We start from the raw sequence: 27351 nt of genomic DNA, 5'->3' as shown, positions 1-27351 counted from the left end.
TTTACAATGTTGGTAAACTTCATCACTGATATCATAATTTCTGCTGGAAATACCAAGAAGAAGTGGAATTAATGAAATAACCATACACCATGTTCCATGTCCTTGGGGTCCTTTATCTAGGGTAACTCTAGAGCCTGTTCTAGACCACTCTTGTTTTCTGTACTGCCCCAAAAGTCCTATGTGCTGAAAGTCCCAAGTCTTTGTATTTGAGCAACATTTGCTATCATTAGACCTGTCAACTTCAGCCCACTAATCAGACTGTAAAACCTAGGAAATATGACTGTATTTTGGAAGTTGGTTTTTTTTTTTTTTATCAGCAGTGATGTTCCACGCTTCCATACTTCACCTAAAATCCTCTCTGTGTGCTTGGGTTTGCTGTATGTCTGGAGGAAGCTGTTACATCAATTGTTCTTTGATTGTTCTTTACAGAAAAGTTAAGAGATGTGTTTAAAAATGTGGACCAGCTCAAAGAGGATCTCAAAAACACAACAGGAATGTCCACAGCCAGTATTGATGCTCTTCTGGAAGCATCTCTCCCAGAAAACAGCAGTCAGGTAAGTTTGCTGTCATCCTGGTGGGAGATCTTGTTACTTTCTACCTCTCAGATGATTAAAACCAGAATTTGTTAGTGAATGCAGCTAAGCAGATCACTGTGTGTGTCACAGCACAGAGAGAGGTAGACGATCCCACAATGATAGATAGCATATCATGTTGTGGATCAAAATAGCCATCAGAAATGCAGTAAGAGCAGTCATTGACGTCAGTTCAGCCATTGGAGACCAAGAGCCATATGGTCGCTTTGGCTGTCGCCGGTAGCTGGTGAGCAGCCATGCACTGCCTGGTGAGTGATTGCTCTGATCCGTAGCAAGGGCACACTTCATTGTAACAGACTAATGAGGACTCAGTGGGGTCCTTGGTGGGGTCCTCAGTGCTGAGGAGTCGTTGCAGTCCAGATGGAAAACACACTTCCAACCACAAGTCGTGAGAGCACTCGAGGTCCAAAAATAGCCTCCCATAACAAGAGATGAGCTTGCCTTCCTCAGGCTCCTGTGCAAACCGAGCTCCAGATGCTTTTCCCCTTCCCAACCATCTTGTCAGGACTGAGCCCCAAAGAACGTGCTCTTTTCCAAACTTTACATGCATCAATCAATGGGAAATTGAAGCCACAAAAGCTTTTACTACTGTGCAAGCTGGGCAGTAAAACACAGTCCTTAGGATTTGTCCCTTGGAGCAGGACTAATAGGTAGGCATTTTCTGGTTCTCAGGGTTGAAATATGACACTGTGGAAGGAACAACGGCAAGGCAAAATTAATCCATGCATACTGGAGCGAGTAGTCTACCCCCTAACAAATCTTCTCTTCCTTTGTGCAAACACAGCTCATTTCTCAGATCCTCCAGCTGGAGTCTTGTCGTGTCCATCCTGCTGACCCACAGCTGCAAACAGTGGCAGAGGAGTTCTGCAATCTCCCTCTTTCAGAGAGGACTCGTGAGACGTACATCCTGGGGGTCACGCTGTTACGACACTTAGACATTTACAATTTCTTATACAAGGTTAGTGCTGGATTTGTAGAGTGCTTTCTGTAGTCTTTGCTGCATGTAGTGGCTGAAAGGTCATAAAATATCATTGCAGTGGCCAGAAGCTATGCTGATTTACACAAGCCAAAGATCAGGCTTTGCTCATGCAGTAATTTTTATTGCATATCCATGCTGTGACAGTGTGGATATAAATGAGGATCCCAGCTGGTGTAAACCAGCAAACCTCATTTAAAAGCATTGGACCTACTCTAAAAGCCTCCCTATCTGCTAGTATCGTTTATATGCTGTCACAACCTCTTGAACATTCCCAGCTGAGTTCCAGGCTTCCCAAAAATAAGGCACTGGGCTAAATTTTTTTTATTCCATGAAAAGGGAAGCCCTGGAAAAAGGCCTGTAAAATGTATTTTCCCAATCTAGTTGGCACTGCCAAGTCATTAAGTGATTCAAATATCCCGCGCACACAACTATTTAAACAGAACGTAAAAATACCATTCATGGAGAAGTGTGTATTGAATACATATTTAAAAATGCTACAGAAGCGATCCTGGGGAAAAAAAGTTATTAAATGAGAATGCCAATGAATTTGGCTCAGGTCAAAAGTCACTCATAGCGTTTGACATATATGTTGTGTGAAATGCTACCTCTTAGAGACTTGAATTATATCCTAGCCAATATCTGATACACATTTCCCAACTGTAGGTGTTTGGAAACACGCAGTGTTCAGAATGCGTAATATTCAGGGGAGCGGTTTGCAAAAGCGCTTGGGGATTTAGGAATACAAATCCCATTAATTTCCCATGGGACATCCGCTCCCTAAGCCTCCTAAGAGTTTTGAAAATCCCACAATCTTTGTCTTGGAATTAACACAATACGGGCGTTTACATGCATGTGCGCACAGCTTCCTGCTAATCATAATTTATTTCCTTCCTGCCTTTTGTAGATGTTTTTCCCTAAGGAACTTCAGAAACCCGTGGACAAGATGTTAGGCCTTCTGACAAAAATGAAATATTTCAGTCACCAGGTTGAATCTGGCGTTGATCCATTGCTACAAGCTATTCATTCATTGAAAAAGCTCCGGCAGTCTAGAAATGTGCCACTGACTAAGGTATGTGTAGTCTGCATGTGCTTTGGAGGCAAAACACCACTGGAACAGTTACCACAGGAATTTCTTACCCTAGAAGCCAAAGGTGCACTAAAGCATGGGTGACTGATTCTCTTTTAAAGCAGCAGCGTCCTAAGAAGAATCTCTATCAAACTGACATGTTGCCTTCCTGGAAGAGCTTTGATTTGGAGCAGTGGGACCACCATGTGCTCATGACAGGGGTGACACTAGGAACATGTGCTGTGGGAGGGACACTAGGAAGAAAAATGCAGGGGATAAACAACTGTCTGGAAGGAGGGTAGACTTCCAACAAAATATACTGGTGTACTGAAAGGGGTCAGCTTGCGAAAGCAACTGGAGAGCTAAAGGCTATCCAAAACCACGTAAGTCAACAGCAAAAATTTGCTCTAGCTTTAGTATGCGTTAGAACACACCCAAAGCCTCAAGACTGCCCAAAGCATTCAGTACAAACCCTGTCCTGCTCTGACAGCTGCAATAACTTCAGGTTGCACTAACTTCATCCAGCACTGGATCCAATCCCTCTCTGATCCACAGTCAATGCCAGCATAGATCACAGGAATCGTTTCTAGTAATCACTCTACCTGCACACTGCAGAACCGCATGCAGTCATGGACTAGGTGGGGATAGGGGATATGCACATCTATGTGAAAAATTCTGTCTTGGAACCCAGAGTATGTATGTGTCACCAGGCAATTCCTATAGACACATTATAGGCAACTCCCACATTGGATCTCATACCTGGAAATTAATTTCCCCCCTCTGTCATAGCAGAGATTAGCCATAAAAGCATGATTGCCATGGAAAGTCCCTTTTTTTGTAGAGACAAATTTCTCATAAGAAAGCAGTGTATCTGTTATTTCTTTTACCTCTCAGAATAGGATGCTTTTAGCGTACAAGATTTATTTGCATTTTGTCTTTTCTGCAGGCACTATTTAAACCAACCAACTTTAGGATAACACATGGCACATTTAAGTCCATGTCAAAAGTTCTCTGCAACCAGGAGATCACACCCCTGTTTTTTGAGTCCTTGCTTCCAGATTTTGGAGACACTATAAGCAACAGTTCTTCTGTGGAGGATGTCTATGTCCAAAAGATGATGAGGAAATACGGGATTCCTCATGACTCCAGTAAGTCTGGCTTTTCCTTAAGGCAAAAACATTTCAGAGTCAAACTCTACTGTTTCCACAGAGATCCAGTGCTGAGCTGTTCCCGGGTATGTCTCTGGAGGGCTGTAAGCGCTCATGATTTATGCTAGCCGAAGATCTGCACTGCCCTAATTATTGGTGGTTTATTTCCATAAATGTTAAACAGAAAACAGCATATGTAGCAGAGCAGTGCTTGACACTGCACTATTTCCCATTTGTTGATAATCTGGTCTTAGGGCTTGACAGGTCACTGCTTTTTCTTGATGTGTAGTTTTTCCAAGTACTGACATTATTAGCTCCTCTGAGTTCACGAAACTCCATTTAACCTTCAAGCAGAGAATCTTGGCTCCAACAGTGAGAGTCTTGTTGTCTTGAGTTCAGCAACAGGAGATTTTGGGGGTGGATTGCTTTTGTCAAGACACATTATATCAGTCAGTGAAGAGGACCCTGAAGTTATTCACTGGACTCAGCAACAAATTGGGCAGATGGGAAAAACTGCACTAGTAGCTTTCTCATGTCTGGTCTATTTGTGCTCTGTGCAATTTGCTTTTCTCCCTTTGCAGCACCGTTTTGCTTATCCTTTTACCTGGACCTGGTCAAGACCCCAACTGGAGCTTTAATCTGGTCTTTTTTAAAACCAATGGTGCTTGGGAAAATCCTTTATACGCCAGATACTGTAGAAACTCGAGCAATCATGGGAAAGGTATGGCTTTCTTTACAGTACATCAGGATACACCCACTCAAAAGGATTGTAATGTATCCAGCATGGGCTTGTTTCTTTGAGAAGCAGAAGTCTATTTTCTGACTGTTTGGAGTGTTAGTCAAATTATCTTTTCCTAGTTACATTGCTGGTCCTATGAGTCATCTTTTGTCTTTGAATGAATCTTACCTCCAAAAAATAGCTGTTGGTCTAATATCTGTAAGAAGATTTTTTAAAGCCTTCAGTTTATGAAGTTTCACCCCCCATATTTTCAGCCAGGAATAGAGAGATGTCTCCTAGGACAAATGCTATAACCAGTACTTGTTTGCAAGCAGACCAGTGGTAGAACGAAAGCTAATATCCAAGACATGCTCCAAATGTCACATATGAGGCCATATTTTTAAGTATTTGCATCCAAATTCAATGTGTTAAGGGACGTTTTGCCAGTGATAGGGTGCTAAGAAAAATCCTAAGGAAACCAAATTTGGTCTTAGCTGTTTTATTGACTTATTTATTTTTAAAAAGCTTTAAGGTAATGAATAAATGAATCCTTATATGTTGTGGGGTTTTTTTATAGTCTAATGCAACCCTGAAGCAGATGGCTGATTTAGCCCTGAAGTCCCAGGAGTGGTTGGACAAGTCTCCTGCCATCATGAATTCACTGACTAAGCTAAACCAGACGATTCCGATGATCAAGGTAAGAGATCCTACCTCCCCTGTCTCTCTCGCAGGAGGGAGTTGGGAGGATGGATTTCTTCACTGAAATAAACTGGGATTCCAGGGACCTCAGGGACATCTTAGGTCAACTGGGGAAACCCTTCTCAGGCTTTTGTCCTGGACTTCACAGTTTCTGTGCCTGCCTGCCTGTTCCCGTAACAGAAGTAGTCCTGATGCACTGTTCCATGCAAATCCTCTTTCTGAAATGATCTCTTTGTAATATGCTCCCTGACACTGGCCATGCTGAGGCCTGCTGGAGGGCTAAGATGAGCAGGGAACACTCTTCAATTTGTAAATTAACTTTCTGCTTGATGGACTGATCCAGCCAGCCAAGACCAGGCAAGAAATGACTTTTTCAGAAAACGAACAGTATCTATAATAAGCATGTAGCTCTGGGTACACTCATAAGAGCTAGAAGATGTCTTTGTACCTCACTGAATGTAAATAAAATTTCTTTTTCCCCTCCTAAGGAGGCTAGCCTTGCTTGGATATAGAAAGCAGTAGGCTGTAGTGTTTCACATACTTGCTTCCCGTGCTCCGCAGTAAGAATTGTTTCCTTTTCTTACAAAGCTATGAAAATGAGAACCCTAAATCATTAGAAGTTAATTTCAGTGGCTGGAATTCATTGTAATTTCCATGGCACTGAGAGTAAATCCAGAGTGAAATATGCAAAAGTGAAACGAAATATTCTCTGCTGACTGCACTCATTGGTGGAATGATAAACTATTCAGCCAAACAAAAATCTGTCTGCTGGTCTCCAAGCTAAATTTTGGTTGCCTACCCATTGTGCTGTGGCTGTGATCACGGGACTTAAAACAGATGCAAATGAAATTTACTGCACTTTTAGAATAACAAAGATTATCCATGATTTTTTCCATGGGACTCTAGTGCCTGGTGGGGACTCAGTAGGCATCCTCTCTTGAATCCAAGAAACACCAGCTTGGACTCAAGAGGCTCTATATGATGTTTTCATTGCTAAGGTTTCCCCATCCTGGTACACAGAGTGAAATATGGAAGGTCAGGAAAGGAGTAGGAGGGGGTTGTACAAATGCTCAGTGAAGGCAGCTGGTCTGTTGTATTTTAGAAATACACTGAATAAGCTCAAGGGACTTCTGGTCAAACTGATGCTTTTTCTTTTCGCTTGTTGATAGAACACCCTGCAGAATCCCTTTGTGCAGGTTTTCATCAAGCTGATGGTGGACTTGGATGCAGCTGAACTGCTGAGTCAAATAAACGAACTGGGTAAGTCGTTCTACCACATGTGTTGCCCTCCTATTTGTACTTCAGGTCTGGGAGCTCCAGGGTCATCAAACTGTAGCCATGCTCTGGTACTGCTCTGGTCAGTATCGGATGCTTTAGGGCAAGGCAATCTCAGCTGCGATTGAAAAATCTTGTGGTCTGTGGGAAAAGACTCTTAGAAAGCTAAGGGCTTATATGAAGGGTTGTTTCTCGTGAGTATTGAAGGGATAGTAGGATGGGAATCTCTGCAGCTGAGTGTGGCCACTGGAGGACACTGTTTAGCCATAATTATCACTTCAAATGAGCTACCTGGGACTCTGCTGGGAAATGTTGTGGGGAGCTCACTTGCATCACATCAGGGTTCAACTTAAAAGTTTTCCAGAGCAGAAAAGCACGGTATCAGATAAAGGTACCCAGGCTGATGAAGCCAGAGTCATCGTTACAGGAGATGCTCTGCTGGAATTTGCTGTTCTCTGGTGGTCTTGCATGGTCCTTCAAGTTGAGAGTTGCTGTTCTGCGCTGTGGGAATCATCAGCTAACAGCGGTGGTGGATACATCCCCTGTTAGTGCACAGCACTGTGATCACAGTCCCTTCCTAGACAGTCTTATTGTCCCTACCCGCTTTTTCAATGAGTGGCCATACGTGTCGACATAAATTTGGGTTATGCCAGCAAAACCCAGCATAAATCAAGGGTGGTTGTAGTCTGTTGAAATCAGAAGGATATTTACATACTGTTCGTGATGACCCCTGTGTTATTTCATGAGTAGCATCTCCTGTCTTAACTCCCCATAAAATCATCGTGCCTGCAGCAGCTGTTCCATATTAGTTACACTGCATTACACAGTCACCTTTTAAAACAGCCAGGAAACAGCAGCGTCTTTATTAAACTGCATTATCAGGTTTAGTACACACATCAGCACAACAAACATAACTTTTCCTTGATGTGCTTGTATAAAGCACATTCTCCCCTGAGACAGAGCAGCTCAACAGATGAGTTGATTACATCAAAAACCATAAGATGTGGAATGAATGGTGAGCATCATATGTGAGTCTAAAACCTTAGCAGGTTAGTAGCAACTTCTGATTTGGGATGGCTGTCACATCCCATCGCTGGCAGCCTCCCAAAGGCAAACTCACGAGCATATTACAAATGATTAACATAAAAATTGGGTCAACAACATGCCTTCATTGCACTGCTAAGTGCAGAAATGTATTTTACTCTTAATGTTTAGTATGATGGGTTTTTTTCTTCTTTTCTGGTGTCATTGTTAGTGTAAAGAGCAGAATGATGTGATGAATTTTTTTGCTATGTGTAGTGATGCTACTGGTTTTGTTTGTGGTTTTTTTTCAGATGATATTCGGCTGGAATTACAGAACAACGCTGACATTGTCGATCAGCTGAATACATTAGCTACCCTTGCTGTAAATGTGTCCTCCTGTGTCTCATTTAATCGCATTCAGGCAGTCAAAAACTTAGAGGAAATGGAAATGGTGGCTAAAGAGCTCTTTCTGAAGAACGAGCTTTTCGCAAGTATGTGACAGAGTCTTGAGTCCCTCTGTAAATTAAATTTTGCCTGGTACAGGGTGGGAGTACAGCGTAAGAAGTTTGGCTTTCCACCAGCAACTGTTGTGGTCACAGCTCCCACCACACAGCAATCGGTTTTTACCTGGTGTGCGTGGGACCTGCACGCTGAGACCTCCTTATGGCAGTGTTTTACACTCTCCTTTTTATACCTTTTCTTCTCTTACACATCTCCTGTCTGTATAGAAAGGCTTTGAGCAACTGGTGTTTCCTCTTGGTTAATTCTCAATTTGAACAAAATTTCACTGAACTTAGGAGATCTTCATGACAGCTGCCTTCTTTCAGGCTCCCCTGGGAAAAGATGCTTAAATCGAGAAACATGTGAGACAGTTCAATTTATTAGAAGGTCATAAAGCTCTTGAGATGTTCCAGCCAAACACTGCAATATTATATTGGGTCTTCTCAGCCACACTTTTCACATTTGTGGGATCGGATTGCAGCTTCAGATCAGACCGCAGAGAGGGGCAGGGGGGAGTAGAGAATAGGAACTTATATTAATTTGAATGATACAAATGTGTCTTAATTTTTAAAGAATGCCCAGTATCTCCTCAATTAGGATTTACTTATAAGTCCTGTGACCTGTTTGGTTTTATACCTCATAACTGAGGGGTAGATAGAAACCTTTTCTTTTCTTGGAACTTCAGACCCTGATTAATATTTGTCTATTCCCAAAAAAGAAGTTTTCTTCCATGTTTGTCCTCCATTCCATTGTATGCTTTATAGATGGAATAATCAGGAAAAATATTCTGGAGAGAAAAGCTTCTATGGTATTGCCTCTATTCAAACAGACACTTTAAAGGAAAAAAAAATCCTGTCTGTCAGACTGTATCTACAGCATGCCATTTCCTTACAGGAACTTGCAAAGCTTTTATATTCTTAGACATCTCAGCTTTGCAGGAATTTATGTGGGCACAAAAATATGTGTATAGGTCATGAACAATTCTCAACACCGTGTTCCTGAGGTTTTTGATTTTACAGCATCACTATGTGAACTCTATTGATAGAGTACTTTTGGGCATGTTCATGAGAGGTCCATGTGCTGAGTGACATACCAGACAGGTATGTGATAGTCCATGTTAACAGCAAGATTTTTCCAAATACAATTGGTTATTCTAAGAGCCTTTAATTTTTGAATGCTCAGTGGGAAAAGATTTAAAGGCTCTGGGGGTGTATTTCACACCCAGAATCATTGGTCACATTTGAAAGTACCAATAGCTGCAGTGATGTATAGTTTCCACTTCTAGACCCTCGATAAGCAGCCTACCCATTTGAGCATTATTTGTGCAGCAAAGAAATGAAATGATGGATTGTAATGTAGAAAAGGCTTATAAAAATGAGGAGTTCCTCCGTATCTGTGTGTACTGCTCCGGTGCTGTTGACTCTGAAGGAAAGCATTTTCCCTTTCTTTTCCAAGGTATCATTTTCAAGCTGCCTTCAAGCCATAGCAGCCCTGGACGCTCAGTTCACGGGGCCTTGGCCCTCCCTCCTGTGCTCAATTACACCATCCGAATGAGCAGCAGGATCACGCAAACCACCAACAGAATAAGGGAGCGCATCTGGACAGTGGGCCCGCACAATTCCACCTCCCAGAGCCAGATTTACAGCCGAGCATTTATTTATATCCAGGACAGCATTGAAAGAGCCATTATTGAATTACAGACTGGCAAGAATCCAGAGGAAATAGCTGTTCAAGTCCAGGCTATGCCTTACCCCTGCTACAATAAGGATATGTAAGTTTGTGTGGCTTTTGTCTTCACGCTTTATGCAAGCTCATCTTGTCTGACCAGATGTGCTCGTCTCCTTAATACTATGTTCACATGGCACAGAAATAATTTCATTTTGTGGTGTTTTTTTTTTTTTTTCCCAAGGGTCTGAACAAAAGAGGGAATTTTGGACTCTAGTACAAATGGTCTATGTTTAGTTTACCTAATCTTTTGTTTTCAGTGCTCTGTATGTACCTGAATTGTCATGGTAACTATAGGTTTTACAGCAGGTAAAATTTGCTGTCCCTGTTTTACTGCACGTGGTGGAACTGAGAGTGGGGTTGGCAGGACTTGGGTTAAATATGAGTGTTGGCTTGTCAGCGGGTGTTTACATGCAGACAATGCAGCAGAACTTAGGAAATGTATTTATTGGGGGGAAAAAAAAAAAAAAAGAGTCCCTAGATTTATGAGCTTTGTTCCTAGAGATTGCTATCTAGCTGTGGTATTTGTTATTCGTTCCAGTGATTCTAGCTAGTGTTCAGTGTGCAGTGAATAGTTCTCAATACCGGTGCCCCTCAGATGCTTTAAGAAGGATAAGGCGGACGACGAAATCATACCATTCATCTCTGCAATAATGAGGGAAGACAGAGAAGCTTTTGATGTGCTGAGTTGCCAGGGTTAACAGCCTGTTATACAGAGCAGCGCAGCGCGAACTGTGTGTGGACCAGAATAAGTTCTGAATGGTGAAGCAGATCCAGAAGTTTTGGATCATCTTCCTTTCCACTCATCTTGAGCCAGATCTGCAGCTAGTATGAACTGCATCTCTGCCAAATGCAGTAGAGAGAAGCAAATCTCTCACAGCTGAGGACCTGCCCCTCTGGCAAGACAATTTTGGTCTGCGTTGGAAAGCTGGCAACACGTTACTTCCTCGGAGTTATTACCCTGACCGCAGCTGGTGGCCAAACTGAGGGGAAAACACACAGGGAAGGGATTTCATGTCCATCAGAAAGCACTGAAGGATGTTCAGCAAATAGTATTGCTAGGTTGGGTGGTCACTCTGTCCTGACATGAGGGTCTCCCTTGGACCAAGAGTACCGACTAGACTTAGGAGCTCTTTCTATTGAAAAGCCTGTGTGTGTACTGCGTGAGATAAAAGATTATCTGGGAGCTATAGGAGCTATACCAGACCTCCTGTGTCAGCCTGTCACTTAAGAGACCTGGGGACCTATACTCTCTTCTCAAGGTAACAGCATGCACAGTGCCTGCAAGTATGCAGACAGTAAGCATTCAAACCAAGTGTCAACTTCTTGCAGCGAACAGGTGGATTATTGCTGTGAGATAGTTTTGTACAATGATTAACTGCCTGCTGGAGGCATTTACTACAGTGCTACCTGCTCCTCTTCTTGTTCTTGGACTGCTGAGAAAACCGCTTGCCTTTGGGTTTCCCTCCCCACCCCAGGTTCAGAGGGACATGAGTTTGCTCAATTATTAAAATACCTAAAGGCTTTGGATTTGCATCCAGTAGAAGTCATCGTAAAATGACTGTTTATCGATTGTTATCACATAGTTACTGTCCTGGAGGGAAAAGGAGGGAGTATATATACCAGTACACAGAATGTGTTGGGTAATGCTGAATTTTTAATAGCCTAGAGATCATGCACAATGTGGTAGCCAAAAAAACCCCAAACAACAAAGAACTAGTAGAACTAGTAGAGCTACTGAAATGCCTTTTCATTGTTCTTTATAAATATGGCTTCATTTGCATGGAAGCGTTTCCTGAAAGTGCTGGTTTATGGGAAATTTTCAGCTTTACATTTGTTTTTAAATTTTTTTACCTGTAATCATATTAATTTCTTACTGTTATTGTACATTAAACTTTTCCCAGGAATACCACTGATTTTTTTTTTTTAAAGCCAGGTTTAGAAATGAGAGAGGAAAGCGTAAGCCCTGTAGATACAAAGAAGTGAATCTTCTGCTATGAAAACTTGCTTTCCATCACAAAAGGACAAATTTACTGTTGGCCATTGTTGTCTTTTCTCTGTGTGCATTTTGGTACAGGAAGAAGGTTTTAACTAAAGTGAGGAGCCAAGAATTGTAAAACCCACGTAGACCTGGATCCGCAATACCTGTCCCGTGGGGTAATATGACAGACACTCTGAAGGGAAGCACCTATATCCACACTCCAGCGCCAGGAAATATCGCCTGATAGAAAAATTTGGCCATTATATCTATTAACAGAACTGGGAATTACGGCTGGCTGCTGTGATGTTTCAAAATGGGATGCAACCCATCAGAGAGCCGGGAGATGCCACGCCTGTGGTGGTTCCTGCTCCTGCCAGTGGTGCTGCTTAGCAAAACTTCCAGAATGCATCTGGAAATCCCTCTGTGATTTAAAAAACGAAAAAAGATTTAGAACAGTCAGGAGTTTCATGAATAGAAAATCCAATGCAACAGCAAAATAGCCTCTTTTGTAATTACTAATTATACTCCACGTCTTGAAATATATGCATCTCTTTTCCTGTGCCAAAGTATTATTCTGAAAAATATATTCTGTATAAAGCCTTAATCCCCAGAACCTTTTGTATTCAGCTAAAGCCTCCATTTGCCTTTTACAGGTTCTTAACCAGCGTGACCTACTCTCTTCCATTTGCTCTGATGGCTGCCTGGGTGCTGTTTATAGCTGATTTTGTTAAAACACTTGTTCAGGAGAAAGATCTGAGGCTTTATGAGGTAAGGTAAAACTTTCTGGAGCGTGCAAAATTATAAACAGATTTTCCTTATTAGTGGGTGGTATGTCTCATGTGCAATATTAAATGGAGCAAAACAAGCATTAAGGAAAATAGTCTTCCAAATACCTATTGTTTGACCTGCAGCATTTGAATTCTGACATTGTAACCGAGCTCAAAACCATAGAAATGCAGGGCATTTGCCCTTCAAATGGTGAGAATATTGCTCTGCAGTTCTGAACACTGGAAACATGGGGACCTCACAAAATTACAAGTTTTCTGAAGGTTAAAGTTCTCTAAAAATTGACTTTCAGTCATATCTACTGGGGACGAAGACATGAAAAGTGACTTATTTCCTATCCCTGAAGTTATTATACTTAATATTTCAGAAGGTGCTACATATTACATCAGCTCCTTTGAAATGAAGTTCTTCATTCAGGTTGCCTATTGGAAAAGAAATGACATTGAGACAGAGGGAATTTATTAAGTTAACTCAGGTTTTCAGTGTGAACACAGTCAACAGAGACGAGCAGCAAAGAACTTTTGTAAAACTAAGCTTCAGCAAGCAACAAAAGCTCGAGCAGATTTGTTCTTATCCAGTACCGTGGGAACAAATACTGATTCACCAAAAACATTTTGAAGAAAGGGCACTCTATGAACTGTGATGAGATTGAAAACAAGTGAACCCCAGTGGGTAGCTGACAGCCCCTTACTCTAGTTTAGGGAACCCAGTTTCACTGTGTGTAAGATCCAGGGTGTCAGTAATCTTTTCAGGTGTGTAATAATCTCAAACAAGACATCAGCACCTGTAGTTTCTTTTGGATTTATCAATACAAATTTACAGTTTTATACAAGTCTTGTGGACTTGATCATCAGCTAACATAAATTAATATTGCTTCTTTATAACCATGGTAATTTAGCTATTATTTGTTGTCTTGGGCTTGTGTGAGAAATGGTTTGGTTTCAAAGATACTTAAGAACTTTTACACTCAAGCCACTGGGTCAGTTAGCATTATTTTAAAAAATAACCAAAATGCTCTAGAAAAGTTACAAATCTGAGGCCAGAAATTGCTTTGGAGCTTCCGGGCTGTGACGCTTCATACTTGCAGATCCTGTCTGTGCCGAACTTTTGCAGTAGACTGCTTTGCAAACCTAGGGCATTCCAGAAATGTGAGTGCGTCATTTCTCCTTGGTTATCAACATGCAGTATGCCGAAGTATGAAAGGGCATGTTTTGGTTGTATGCCCTGTCCAGAAACTGAAAAAAGAAACAGTTCAATATCAGTAGAAAGATTTCTTAATAAACAGCTGTCATTTGTGATTCTTTTTTTTCACCTTTCTCTCTGTAGTACATGAAAATGATGGGTGTTAACGCCAGCAGCCATTTCATCGCCTGGTTCATAGAGTGCGCCATCTTCCTTCTAATTACTGTCACCTTCCTCATCATTGTTCTAAAAGTGGGTGACATCCTTCCCAAAACAAACACAGCGCTCCTGTTCCTGTACTTTATGGACTACAGCCTGTCCATCATAGCCATGAGCTACTTCATCAGTGTTTTCTTCAATAACACCAACATAGCAGCCCTGGTGGGCAGCCTTGTGTACATCCTCACCTTCTTCCCCTTCATCGTGCTGCTCGTCATTGAGAATCATTTGAGCTTCTCTGTGAAGAGCCTACTGGTAAGTTCTGTTTTTCAGTAACAGGGACCATTTGTGCAGAAGCAGACACTCACCTTCAATAAACTTCAGCTCTTATTACGGCTTGTATCACAAATATACGTGAGTTGGGTGCCTTTCTAAATTCCATCAGTGGGTGTTGACAGGTATGACAGCACAACAAGATAGTTGGCCAGGGAGACCTGGAATTAGTTGTGTCCCATGACTGAAAGCAATACTCGTAGAATTTTCGTGAGTTCTCACCTGCCAGCTGAATCAGCGTAGTTTGAGCTACATACTTTGCCCTTTCGAATTGCAAAAAAAAATGGGTTACTTTCAATCACCGCGAAAAATGAGGCTGTCTCAGTAAGGAGTTTAGGTAGCAGGGCTGTGAAGGAGGGCTGGCTCTGCTCATCCTTTAGTTTCCTGTAGCTCAAATTCCTAGCTATGGAAATAGATGTAAAGCCGTGTTTCTTACCAAGGGTAGAAATAAGTAGGTATTAGTTTCCAGTAGCCAGACTTGTTTTCTTTGAGTAACTAAATTCAGGAAAGGACATCTATTGATGCAAGTGGTAAAATTATTAACCACATGGCAGGTAATTCTCAAGCACTGCTGTGTTTCAAAAGCCTAAAATAAAGCCCTGTATGAGTGGAGAAGTTGGGTCCTGGGTGTGGAAGCAAAAGGAAGGCAGGCTCTAAGGAGATATTACAGCCCATCACCAGAAGTACTGCCCATCATAAACCTAGTCCAGTGCTCTTTGTGACTGTTGGAGAAAAAAAAAACAACCCACTCATTTTTCTGGCTACTGGACTAAGCCCATGAGGTACCTGATTGGTTGACTGACTTGATTTCTCTTTGAGACTAATTCATAAGTTCTTTGTTTTGCATTTTGTTTATTCCACAGAGTCTGTTGTCTCCAACTGCATTCAGTTACGCAAGTCAATACATTGCTCGATATGAGGCACAGGGCATAGGTATGTTTATTGTAGACAAACAATAGACATGTAGACAAGCTCCCATGGTTGTGACACTTCATTAACTAATACAGATTCTGTTTGTCTTTCTAAATTCCTTTCTGCAGGTCTGCAGTGGGACAACATGTATAAGTCCCCAATGATTGGAGACAACACTTCCTTTGGCTGGATGTGCTGGCTCATTCTGATAGATTCTTTCATATACTTCATCCTGGGATGGTATATAAGGAATGTTTTCCCAGGTAAGGATACAAAGCATTGAGGCTGGTGCTGTACCATCCCTTTTGGCCAATTCCATCGTTCAGGCAGTAAGACAGTCTGCACACACACGATACATCTGTTTCTAGATCAAAGGGAGCATGACTTTGTGGATGTCTGAGAGTATTAGTGAGACTGAGACAGAGCAGAGCAAGGGAGAATGAGGGTTCCTCTGCTTATCACATGGGTAGGCGGGTCTCCCGAAGAAGCTGAAGCCAAGGACATGGGAGGATGTGTTTGCAGTCTGCTTGGTGAAAATGAGAACAAAGCATGTTAGCCTGCATTTGTCAGTTGAGTGATTTTGTGTTGCGTTACTTATATCATTTGATTTCAAAAAGTAATTCCTGCCTTGGGCAAGAGCCAGTACATTTGTCTTTTGCTTTTCTTCCTCACCTAATGAAGCAGTCCACTGGCATACGGAAATCTACCCAGTGGAAAAGGTAAAGTACTCCTGCCCTCCAGCTATGAAGTTACTCAGAATAACAAATGAGGGAATGCTTCCTATTGTGTCAATTGGGCAAATTCTCTACCAAGTGTCAGTAGTACATGAGCACATCAAGAGGAGACAGATCTCCGTGGCGTTTATTTTTGCTATTCTGAGTGCACCCCAATAGTGATACTTCCTGCGGAAACAGATACCTGAATGAGATTCCTCTTCTTGCAGGCAGATATGGCATGGCTGCTCCCTGGTATTTCCCGTTGCTTCCATCTTACTGGGTGGAATACAACAGTTACCTCCCCTTCTGGAATGAGAAACGAAGAGGCCTTCTCTTCACCAAGCTGATGTTAAGGAAAGAAGCCACCCTCAACAATAAGATATGTATGTGAATGCTAGGTGGCGTAGCGATATTAACTTATGTTTTAGGTAAACGAAGCCAAATTTGTAAAGGGGCACCATACTCAGAAAGCTCATTTCTATATTGATCCTTATTTTGTAGCACAAGAAAAATTGGAAGCTGTTACTTACCCGAATGGAGATTTGGGGTTTAAATTATACTTGTTCTTCCTATTTGGTGTGGAAATCTAGTACTGATATTCACATACATATTTGCGTATTTTGTAGTTGGGCAGTTACCTTAGACACGTGTATCTCACTCTACAATGCTCTATGTAGAAATACATTTTTGTTTGTGCAAGCAAATAGAGGTTTCCACTTGGCAAAAGGGATGTGTGCTCCTTTGTTCATCTCTTTAAATACTTAGCCTGTAAAATACTTAATGAGTATTTTGATCACACGTAAAAGCTTGCTGATTCTACCTAACTGAAAATAACTCAGTAGTTTTGCTGTATGTCCTCTAATTTTCTGTGCTTGCTTAGTATAAATTAAGTTACGTGCTCCGAAACATCTAAATAAGAGACCTTTTCAAAAGTGATTAATGCTTATTGTCAGGAGTTATTAGAAGCTGTAGAAGTAAAAAGGAGAAAACCCAGAGAGCTCAAAATGATACAGATCCTGTGAAATGTTCTCTACATTCCTAGCTGAAAGGTGCCTACTTTTGCTGTATTTTGTTTTTAAAAGCCCCGCATATCTCTGAGGTGAAAAAAGTAGCACAAACACCTGCTGCAGTGCAGTAACTGTCCTCTGACCCTTCCCTTTGGTGTCAAAGGTGCCCCCCCTCCTCATCTGGAACCAGAGCCCACTGATCTCACCTTGGGAGTCTCCCTCCGTGGCATAACAAAGGTTTATGGATCCAAAGCTGCAGTGGACAACCTCAGCCTCAACTTCTATGAAGGGAATATCACTTCCCTGCTGGGACACAATGGAGCTGGGAAAACTACAACCATGTGCGTATCCTTTAAAGCTGTTTTTTTTTATACTGTGGGGCCTGATTGGGTGAACAAGAGAGCGAGTGGGGCTGTGCAGTGTTGGGAGACTGAATAAGTTGCTTTATTAGGCCAAATCTCTCTTGTAGTTTTATCTTGCTCATGGATGACCTCAGCAGTCCCTTCATCTATTAAAATTAAAGGTTCTTTTCTGCTTAGGAACATGCTTTTTAATCTGGTAGGATACCTGTAATACACAGCACAGCAGCTGTTCTAGCATTTTGTTCCGTGACACTTTGGTGCCTGGGGTTAGGTTGTTCTGAAAGCTGTGAGTAGCTTGTGCACACACCAAAGCTGAAGTGATATTAGCAAGAAAGCTTAAAAAAGGTACACTTCAGCTGTACAAACTCAGTGTTGGCTGGGCTGGAATGGCGGTGGGTTAATACATTGGCATTTCAGCCCTTCCAGCCTTGCCATTTATAAATTATTATTTGACTTGTTAGATAACAGCACTAAAACAGACCTGTAGAACTTGATTTCTTCACTGATATATATGTGCATCACTCTGAAAGCAACATTAAGCTAATAAATAGAAGCCTCAGAAGAACCAAAACCAGTAGACAGATGTGTGCTTCATCTCAGCTTATTATCAATTCATCTCCTATCCTCTTTGCAAAGTGTAGGCAAAGGTGATATGCAGAAAAGTATAATAGCTTCTTGAAACTTAGTGCAGGCTTCAAGTCCTGAGTAAGGTCACAAGTTACTTCTTTCGTTTTTAACGATGGTTAAAAGTCCCAGGAGAGAGAGAAGCTCGAGGAAGGTGAAGGGCAGTCTGAGACGCACCTTCTCCCTTTTGTCCCTGCAGGACAGCACCAAAAATGACCTCTAATGTGCAAGTAGTTATTCTGAGCAGAAGGTTTTTGACTCAGTTCTGCTGAGTTTTGCTAGGTAGGTAATTATTTGCTTGAACTAGGTGAAAGTGCTGCCCACTGTGAGATGTCTTGTCTGGAAGTGCTCTCCCATTTCTTGTTAATAATGGCAGCGAAATCAGGTTTCCATGCTCTGATGTGGTTAGTAAGACGAAGATGTGGTTTTCAGTCTCTGTTGTGGTTAGCAATACAAGGCTGTCTGGATACTGCGGACAAACCTCAAGGAAGAGTAACTGCATTATATGAATTCCCAGTGATTAAATTGGAAGTCAAGGGCATTCATGAGTATTGATGTATGGGATATGCCTGACTTAGGGAGGGGAAGGCTGAAGAAGATAAAAGTACATGTGAAAAGCAGCCAGAGTTCAGCGTGTGAGCTTAGTACTTGCCCTCACGTTCCCGCAGAGGGGTAGGAGGATGCCCTTTGATGTTAATTGGCCACCGCTCTGCCAAAGCATGGACAGACAGAAGAAGCAGCAGTGGTCAGTGGTCTCTGGCTGGAAGAGGTGTGGTAGTGATGTAAGGGAACCTTGAAAGTGATATGTACAGGACCATGTGAAAAAATTACTTATGGCTTTCTCCTTTTTTCTAACTTCCTTTTCTATTTATGTTTGCCTTTCAGATCTATTTTGACCGGGTTGTTCCCCACATCATCGGGTACTATCTTTGTGTATGGCAAAGACATCAGGACTGACCAGGAAGTTATCAGGAAGAACATGGGTGTATGTATGCAGCACAACGTGCTCTTTAACTACCTCACCACAAAGGAACACCTACTGCTCTACGGGTACATCAAAGTCCCTCACTGGAATAAACAGGAGCTCTACCAAGAAGTGAAGAGGTATAAAAATAGCAGGGTTGGAAAAGGGAGAGAGGGCTATCAAAAGTATTGTGTGGTAGTGCCACTGCCATTGCAAAGCTCAAAGGAATGGTTCTGAGGACTGTTGCAGACCCAGTGTAGGGTTCAAATAATGCCTTGATCTGACTAGAGGAATATATTGGGTGTCGATATTTGTGGCTGCATAAAACAACGTCTCTTCTCCAGGGGGTTTACAAGCTTCTGTGGCAATTCTTTGGAGATGAATTTATAGGCCTAAGGGTCTAGTCCTTGCTGCTTTATAATTTTCCCCAGAAAGAGATTTAATCAACCAGTCAGAAAGATGATGTCGGCTTTATTGGTTCTGTGGAGAAGTGAAGCAGCCCGAACATCCCAGGGAGTTTGGATCTTGGTGTTCTCAGTTGATGAGGTTGAGCCTTTAACCTTGACTTGTCAGATGGAAACTTTGAAAACATCCTAAAAAAAATGTTTTAAATCAAAATCCCAGTGACTGAGCTACAGGGTGAATCATCTCCCTGCACTGTGACCATTCAGTGGAGCAGTCCATACTTGAGCAGTTTTTCATTTGCAGTTATGGGTTTTTTGGGTATTTTCAGATTCCCTGCTTTTAAAAGATGCCTGAAGGACGACCTGTGGGAGTTGTTTTTTCTTTGTTTTCAAGGACTTTGAAGGAGACTGGACTGTACAGCCATCGTCACAAGCTAGCTGGCTCCCTGTCCGGGGGGATGAAGAGGAAGTTATCTATAGCTATTGCTCTTCTGGGTGGATCAAGGGTGGTGATATTAGATGAACCAACCACAGGGGTGGATCCGTGCTCTCGGAGAAGTATTTGGGAAATTATCTCCAAGAATAAAAAAGGTACCTGATGAGATGAGATGCTGTCCAGTGGCAAAAGTGATTCGTGTCACTTTTGCAAATATGGTATCAGTGGTTTTGAACTGTGAGTTTTGGAGACCGCAGAGAAGTAATTGTGGGAGACTGGGATTTTGCAGGCCCTCTGGGTGCATCCTGGTTGGTTTCTGTAAATTCACAGTGTCATGTGAAATGTAACTTTACCATAATACACAATTTACAATATAGTAATGTTCAGCTTCTCTCTAATGTTGCCTTTCATCCAATTTCACTAATACTTACAATAAAACACAGTCAATTTTCACCTGATACTCTGTCCCCCCATTCAGCATAGCTTTTACATGTTTCATGTAATCACGTGTATTTACTCTGTGGCAGCTGACATCAGCTTTGTATTTTCCAGGCAGAACCATCATTCTCTCAACACATCACTTGGATGAAGCAGAAGTTCTGAGTGACCGAATCGCCTTCCTAGAGCATGGAGGGCTCAAATGTTGTGGTTCGCCATTCTACCTCAAGGAAACATTTGGTGATGGATACCACCTGACACTCACAAAAAAGAAGGTTTGTGTCTGAATTGGTCCTAAATTTTCAGCATCTTGGGTGGGAAACCGAGTCAGTTGTATGACAGGAAGGGAGGAGGCAAGCCTTAGTGTCCCACAGAAATGAAGCATGCTGCAGAAGGTTCTTCTCAGTCTTAGGTGTCTGCAGCGGAATAGTTGTTTCAGTATAATTTCACTTTCATTGAATAACTTCTTTAAGTGACCACTTTATGCCCGAGTGAAAGTGGGATGTGTTTTGGGTTGAAACCCTTGGTTTTGGTCACACAGGTTCAACAATATGCTGGACTGTTTCCTTGGACTGCCAGTAAGATAATTTTTTCATATGCCCCAACCATTGAGAGACCTGGGTTACAGCGCACTCTGCTCTCTGGCTCACTCTGCCTCTCCCATGCTGGAATTCACGTGCTTTTTTTATAAATCAGTTTCCTTCAGAAAGACAGCCTGTGTGGAGAGTTCCCCAAAACACAGGAGTCTTAGCTTCAGCCCTTCTACACAAAGCCTTGCAACATTAATAGACAAGGCAGAGGTCTGAACTTGAGCCTCCTGTATCCCAGGTCCGTGATGCAGTCCTTTTTATCCTCCCTTCCCTGCTGGGCCTTAGCTCCCTTTCGTGTCCCATGAGCACGGTCACCGCAGCAGGCAGTGCCGGGGCAGAGGCAGAGATTCGCCTGTTTGCGAGCCTGCATGGAGCTGAGCTAGAGCTCTCCGCAGCTTTGTCTCTGAGGGGGGCCATCAAGGCTTGTTCAGTGATGCAGGCACTTACAGCTACATCGGCAAGAGCAGAATGACAGATCCAAGGACAGCAGTGGTACCAAAGAATTACTGAGGATCTGGATGTGAGCACGCTGCTTCTCGGTGAGAGATGCTAACAGAACGTGTGGCCCCCACTTCCCTTGAAGCAGAGGAAGGGTCTCCAGTGGAGCCACCAGACCAGCCTTTGGAAAACAGGAATGTCAATGCTCTGCTTTGTTGAAAAAGAACAGGGTCTCCTTGAGGGTTAAAGGCAAGGCCGGGTGCAGAGTGTGAATTCCGGAATTTAGAGAAATAAAGCAGATGGGAAGAGTCCATCAACAGTATCTGGCCTGAGGCAAAATGTTCTGCTTGCAAGGAGGGGGGAACTCTGCTCTTGATAGCATTTATTACAGTGCTCTTGGTAGCCCCAGCACACAGAATAACGTGCAGATACCATAAGAGATCAGCCCCTCTTCCAAATTGCTGGCAGTATAGATAGAGAAAATGAGAAAAGACCCATGTGCAAGCCCTGTTTTTCATGGGGAAAAGAGTGTATTTGTGCTGGCAGTCGAGTTCATGTGTCAGCTCTCTTGCAGTTAGGCTTTTTCTCTGTTACACTACAAACCCTCCAGCTAGCGCAAAGTGGTCAATTCAGCCCACTCCCAGTATCCCTGTAGACAGAGGGAGCCCAGCGAGGTCTTGGATGGACTAAGATGGGCACACCTCCCTCCTCTTTGAGGGCCAGAAACCCACTTTCATCTTCTTTTAATATTTAAACTGAAACGTTGCATCCCTGGACTGAGATCACCTACTGATTATTCTATGGGACAGGATCTGGGCTAAAGCCTGTGGTAGGAGGTTTGACCTCGCAAACCCTTGGTGACCACAGTGTTTTCCTTCTTCTTCAGAACATGATAGAGGAGTGTGACACCACAGCAGTGACCTCCTTGATCCAGTCCCACCTCCCGGAGGCTTATCTCAAGGAGGATATTGGCGGAGAGCTTGTGTACGTCCTTCCCCCCTTCAAATCCACAGTCTCAGGGGCCTACCAGGCACTTCTCAGAGCCCTCGATACCAGCTTGAATGAGCTCCACCTTGGCTGCTACGGGATTTCAAACACAACCGTGGAAGAGGTATGAGCTCAGGATCTGCTCGATTTAATGAAATGTTATGGAGATTAACTTCACAGCACTGTATCGCTCTGCTTTCTGGGCTCGGCAGTGGCATGTTTTCAATGATGTGAGAGTTGCAGGCAGGGGAAGAAGTGGTTTGGTTGTTCACTGTGTTATACTTAAAAACATGTGAGTTTGTAGATGTATTCATAAATCTATGCATATACTAGTGCACAAAGTGTACCACTGTCTCACCTTGCTAGCAGCTTTTTGGCATTATACCCAGAAAATGAGATGCTGGAGTTCAGACTAAGGAGAGAGGGCGATGATGTGTTTCTCTTTGAACTATTCTGGTCTCCGCGAATCTGGGTTTGTCTACAGATGCAGTCGGCAGGGAGGGAGTCAGCAAACCCTCGAAGTGATAAACTTCAACATGGATGCTGTATTGTACAAATGAGTCACCTGGTGCATCTTGGAGTAACACAGGCACCTTTCTGCCCATGGGAAATCTCTGGTCAAATAAACACAAACATTTAGTTGCATCAGAAACAAAAAGTAACTTTAAATGATGAGCAGTGAAGACCCTCGTCTTGCAGAAAGGAGGGAGGGAAATTGTTACCTTTCTGCTCAGAAATTCTTGCTTGCTTTTAAGGTGTTTTCCTAAGGCAGCGAGAATGAGTTCTACAGCATGAACCACGTGCAGCTTGGTGCCACGACTGTGCACACTCCCAGCATGGAGGCAGCCAGGATTGTCAGGGGCTAGAGGGGAAAATATCCCAGGAAAACAGCCCTTCTTGTTTCTTCACTCATGCCATGCAGGGAGAGCTGTCTGTGTGCTGCTTACTGTGTGGGTATGGAGGGAGTAGAGTTATGCAGGGCCTGAGCTGAAATGCAGCTTCATTTACACCTACTGAGTAGTCACGTAGCAGCTGGTATTAGAACAAGGTAAGTCCAGGGCACAGCTGCAAAGGTTTCGGTTTCCACTGCTGCAGCAGGAGAGAGACAGGAGGTGACAAGGAGATGGACAACAACAATTTTATACCGAAAAAAAGCGAATTTCTCTCACAGAGCACAAAGGGAACAGAAAGCGAATTGTAATTCACAATTGCTGCACCAACTACAGCTACAAAGTAGGAGAGTGGATTCTGATTATTGTTTTGGTAAATGGAGTCATTTGGACCAATTTTCCTTCATATTTTCTTGCTCCATAGGTGTTTCTCAATCTGACAAAAGAGCTAGTGAAGGACCAGCAAGAAGATGCTGAACTGCCCCAACAGCTGCCTGGAGCCAGTGGTCAAATTGGCAGTGACGAAATGTCTATGAACACGGATACCTTCACAGAAAGAGACGGTACTAAATTACCTCCAGGTTTTATTCCAGATCTGTCACAGATGCAAACAGTGACAGATGGACTGATCTGAGCTCCCCGTCTTCTTTCTTTGTTGAAAACCACATTTCACCCAACCAGGAATCACAAAACGAATAAATCACTAGAAGTACAGCACTCAACAGCTGTTTAGATCCACTGGCTTGGAATAGTCTGAATCACAGAATAAATTACAGAGGGGGTTTGTTTGCATTCGCCTTCCTTTAAATTGATCCAGGTTTTAATCTAATCAAATACAGTGTGTGGGTGAAAGAGCAAATGTATACCTCTGAAAGTAATTGCTGTAATTGATGTAGAGGATTACTTCTACATAACTAGTAGAATTGGAGAGATGATACTGTGTGGAAACCCCTTAGCCTGTTGCAAAAGCAGCACAGCTCTGAGCTGGGTCGTCCTTGCTGCTTTTTGCTGTGTCCCAGCCATTGCAGTACAGTCAAACAGCTCAAAGTGGGATAAATTCATGTTCAGAAGAGAATCAAGCTACACCGTATCTCTGAGGGTTTGGGAGCTGCAAAAGGTGGCATGGCCCAAAAATGAGCAAATACCTGGTTGAAATGCTTTCTCAGAGTAGAAACATTTTTTGTATGTATAAATACACCATTTATTGTTAGGGAGGCATCCAAGGGACAACGCTGAGGTATTTTTGTACTCACTTCTCAAAGCTGACCTGCACTGTAAATGTTACTGTAAACAGTAACTCATATGCGTAGAGAGGTGTTTTGTGTCACCCCTAATGAGAGCACTGAAAAGGATTTGTTTCATGTTGCGTTATATAGGTTAATATTTCATAAAGAATAGGTTGCACAGGGTTTGGCTCTGCTTTTAGTATACCATAACCCTGTCCATGCAAATGATCAATTGGTTTATGTGCCTTGTTTTCTTATTTCAGGATTAATTCTCTTATTGATTTGTTTGAGGACCTGCTTTCTAAATTACGAAAATTTTCAGTTTGCAAGAATAGTATGTTTCCCCTGTAAGTTGCAGCTGGGTAGGTAGGATGTAGGTAACTTGTTGCATCTGGAAGCCTGTGTTCCTCTTGCAAGATCTCAAAATGAATTCACTATGTGTACACATTTGAAATTAAACAAAAAAAATGGTGTTACATGAGCTTATGACTCAAGAGCCAAAATCTGAGTCCTGTCCCAAGCCTGACCCTCATGTGTGTTCCAACTTAGTAGTTTTGATTTGCAGTCTGTAAAGGAGTGCAGAAAGCTAAATATACTCCCAGGGTACTATAACCATCAATTCCCTGCATTTCATAAACAATGATCCATGACAAAATGCATTCTTCTTTTGTACCCAGATCAGCTCCTGATTAGATCAAAAAGCCTGCAGGGTTTGCCATTGCTGCTTAAGAAGTCATCAGCTTTGTTCATTAAGAGATTCCACCATACCCGGCGGGATGTCAGAGGCTTCATTGCTCAGGTCGTCCTCCCGGTCCTCTTTGTAATGGCTGCAATGGGACTTGGGACGCTGAGAACTAAGGAGACCGAATATCCCGAACTGACTCTTTCCCCCTCTCTGTACGGCACTTCCGACCAGGCAGACTTCTTTGGGTGAGTGGTGGTGTTCTTTGTGATCCTTAAACCCATTTGTTTATAAAGAGCCAGTTTACCATCCATTTGTTTATAAAGAGCCAATTTACCATCAGGATTATTTCTAAGCAGACTCAGTGGAAAAGCGTTACACAGATAATACGTAGCTATGTTATCTGTGTAGTTATTATGCAGATAACATGTAGAAATTCTGTTCCTAAGCGGTCTCTCGGGGAGATGGCTTGGCTCAGACCAGCAATCAGAAAGCTTTAGAAAAACAACCTCTCAGCTGGAATTAACTGTGAAATGTGAGGAATATTCTTTGTGTTTGCCATTGGAGTCCTCTGGCCCTGTGACAGCCATACTGCCCCAGGGGGATTTTCTTCAAATATATACTTTTCCCCTGATGTGAAATGGAGGTCCCCACATCAGTTGTCTCCAACATTACAACTCTGGGATCAAATTCTATCCATCTTGTGAAGTGTCTGCTTCGCCCTCCTCTCCGTCAGTACAGGACATGCTCTCCTGCCCAGGCCCCACTAGTCCAAGGCACGCAGTCATTTGAAGGACATGCATTTTTTCAGTGTGATTAAGATGTCACCACTGAATTATTTAATTGTGCTTAAAAATCCTATTACCAAAATTATTATAATTTGTATCATTCTGATTTCATGATGTGAACTGCTGTCTTTCTCCAGTGGTTCTCAGCTTTAAGTCAGAAATATAAAATTTAACTCTAAAGCAAGCATGTCTGCTCTTAGGTGTTCTTTCCGAGGACTGCTCATGCCTTTCCACTTCAGTACTGCTAGGTGGGGGAATGAGCCAGAACTGTATGTCTGAGTCCTCTGTTCGTAATGTTCTCTGCTTCTCCTCATGGATGATTGCTAGAAAGCTGGGTCAGAAGCAAGAAGCATCTTCTTGAATGACCAAAAACAAATGGACTTCACAAATGAGAGAGCTGATTGAGACAAGACCTGGGAGTAGTGCCTGAAAATTGCAGTAGATGCTTTTTCCCTGGAAACAGAATCTTGATTGTCCAAAAATTCATCAGTACCTTGCTTAGGTCTAGAGGCAGCAAATCACTGGAGTAGGTGTGCAGCTCTAAGCAATAAGCAGTCCTTTAAATCCTGTGTGACTGCCCTCATGTCCTGCATGTGCTTAAGTGGTTCGCAGGGCTAGCACCACAAATAACCATTTATTTAGCATCTTAAGTATCCTGTTTCACTTGGACACAGTTTTCTTCTGCTCAGTGGTAGTGAAAGTACCTTGAACATTCTTGTTTTCTCTTTTTTTTCTTTTTTTTTCTTTGTCAAATCTTAGGAATTTTAATGAAACCACAGATGCTTTAGTCGCTTCAATGCTTGCTTTCCCTGGAACGGATAACACATGCATGAATGAAAGCAATTCGTAAGTAGTTCTTGGTTTTCTTCCATTTAAATTCTGAGAGAATTGACATAACACTATTAGCCATTAGACCTTAATAACCATCTTTGATCATCTGCAGAATTTTCATACATTGGTGCCACGTGCAGAGAAAAAAAAATATCTCCTGCCTCTCTTCAGATTGGCTTGCAGACTTTTTCAGCTCATTAGGAGATGTCTGTCTAACCAGCCTGCTTGCAGGCAGGCGCAAGCTTGCACTGCTCACAGACTTGAGCTGGCAGGATGCAAGTCAGTTCTGAGCAGAGAGCTGTGTAGTCATGATTAGTGTGAAGCAGACCTGAGTCTTGCCGAGAGCCTACATGGCTCCTGTGCGGCTTGGAGTGAAGGCTTGCATCTGCCAGCTCGGAACTGTAGATATTCTTGAGGACAGGAAACTATACTGTGCTTTAAGGCTGAGACTGGGACTTCCACACAGTCCCAGGACCTTGACACTGGTGTTCTTTGCTTGCTTCAAGAAGTATTCACCACCACAAGTAGACTCCTTTATTACTATGAGTAGTAAGGGAGCAGCTTTGGCGGTGGCAGGATGCCAGGACAAGAGCAAGCTATTCTCGTATCTGGGAAGTAGTCCTTGCCTCCCCAGTAATCCCAGTTATAACACTGAGCCCATCCGGAAAGTTCTCAGCATAGCTTTTGTTATCTGTATCTGAAATTTGTGCCATGAGGGCTGGTTTGTTTCTGGCTCTGCAGATAAAGTTTCAAGGAATTGATAGTAAAATCCTGGGCAGACTTGCATGCTCATGCATGCCATATATGCAGGCAAATATTTATACCAAGTATTTACAGTGACTGCCTAGTCAATACAGTCCATCACAGGACTCCCCAGTTATTGCAATG

The 27351-nt window shown here is 42.6% G+C and overlaps 1 protein-coding gene across 1 annotated transcript in view; it reads left to right on the top strand.

Moving 5' to 3' along the window:
• ABCA12 (ATP binding cassette subfamily A member 12) overlaps positions 1 to 27351 on the top strand; it is an 89153-nt gene that overhangs the window by 38312 nt on the left and 23490 nt on the right. The window contains exons 15-36 of the mRNA XM_059820201.1: positions 430 to 554; positions 1378 to 1551; positions 2477 to 2641; positions 3585 to 3786; positions 4368 to 4507; positions 5082 to 5201; positions 6373 to 6463; positions 7813 to 7992; positions 9458 to 9773; positions 12362 to 12476; positions 13821 to 14150; positions 15032 to 15101; positions 15209 to 15343; positions 16024 to 16179; positions 16967 to 17144; positions 18675 to 18893; positions 19552 to 19748; positions 20146 to 20306; positions 21946 to 22170; positions 23361 to 23499; positions 24840 to 25092; positions 26392 to 26478. Of these exons, the coding sequence (XP_059676184.1) occupies positions 430 to 554; positions 1378 to 1551; positions 2477 to 2641; positions 3585 to 3786; positions 4368 to 4507; positions 5082 to 5201; positions 6373 to 6463; positions 7813 to 7992; positions 9458 to 9773; positions 12362 to 12476; positions 13821 to 14150; positions 15032 to 15101; positions 15209 to 15343; positions 16024 to 16179; positions 16967 to 17144; positions 18675 to 18893; positions 19552 to 19748; positions 20146 to 20306; positions 21946 to 22170; positions 23361 to 23499; positions 24840 to 25092; positions 26392 to 26478 (3778 nt within the window). The remainder of the gene's footprint in view (positions 1 to 429; positions 555 to 1377; positions 1552 to 2476; positions 2642 to 3584; positions 3787 to 4367; positions 4508 to 5081; positions 5202 to 6372; positions 6464 to 7812; positions 7993 to 9457; positions 9774 to 12361; positions 12477 to 13820; positions 14151 to 15031; positions 15102 to 15208; positions 15344 to 16023; positions 16180 to 16966; positions 17145 to 18674; positions 18894 to 19551; positions 19749 to 20145; positions 20307 to 21945; positions 22171 to 23360; positions 23500 to 24839; positions 25093 to 26391; positions 26479 to 27351) is intronic.

Source organism: Gavia stellata, chromosome 8 (genome assembly GCF_030936135.1).
Source record: "Gavia stellata isolate bGavSte3 chromosome 8, bGavSte3.hap2, whole genome shotgun sequence".
In the NCBI taxonomy this organism is placed as follows: Eukaryota; Metazoa; Chordata; class Aves; order Gaviiformes; family Gaviidae; genus Gavia; species Gavia stellata.
Note: the sequence above shows the minus strand (reverse complement) of the source record. Positions and strands in the feature narration are given on the sequence as shown.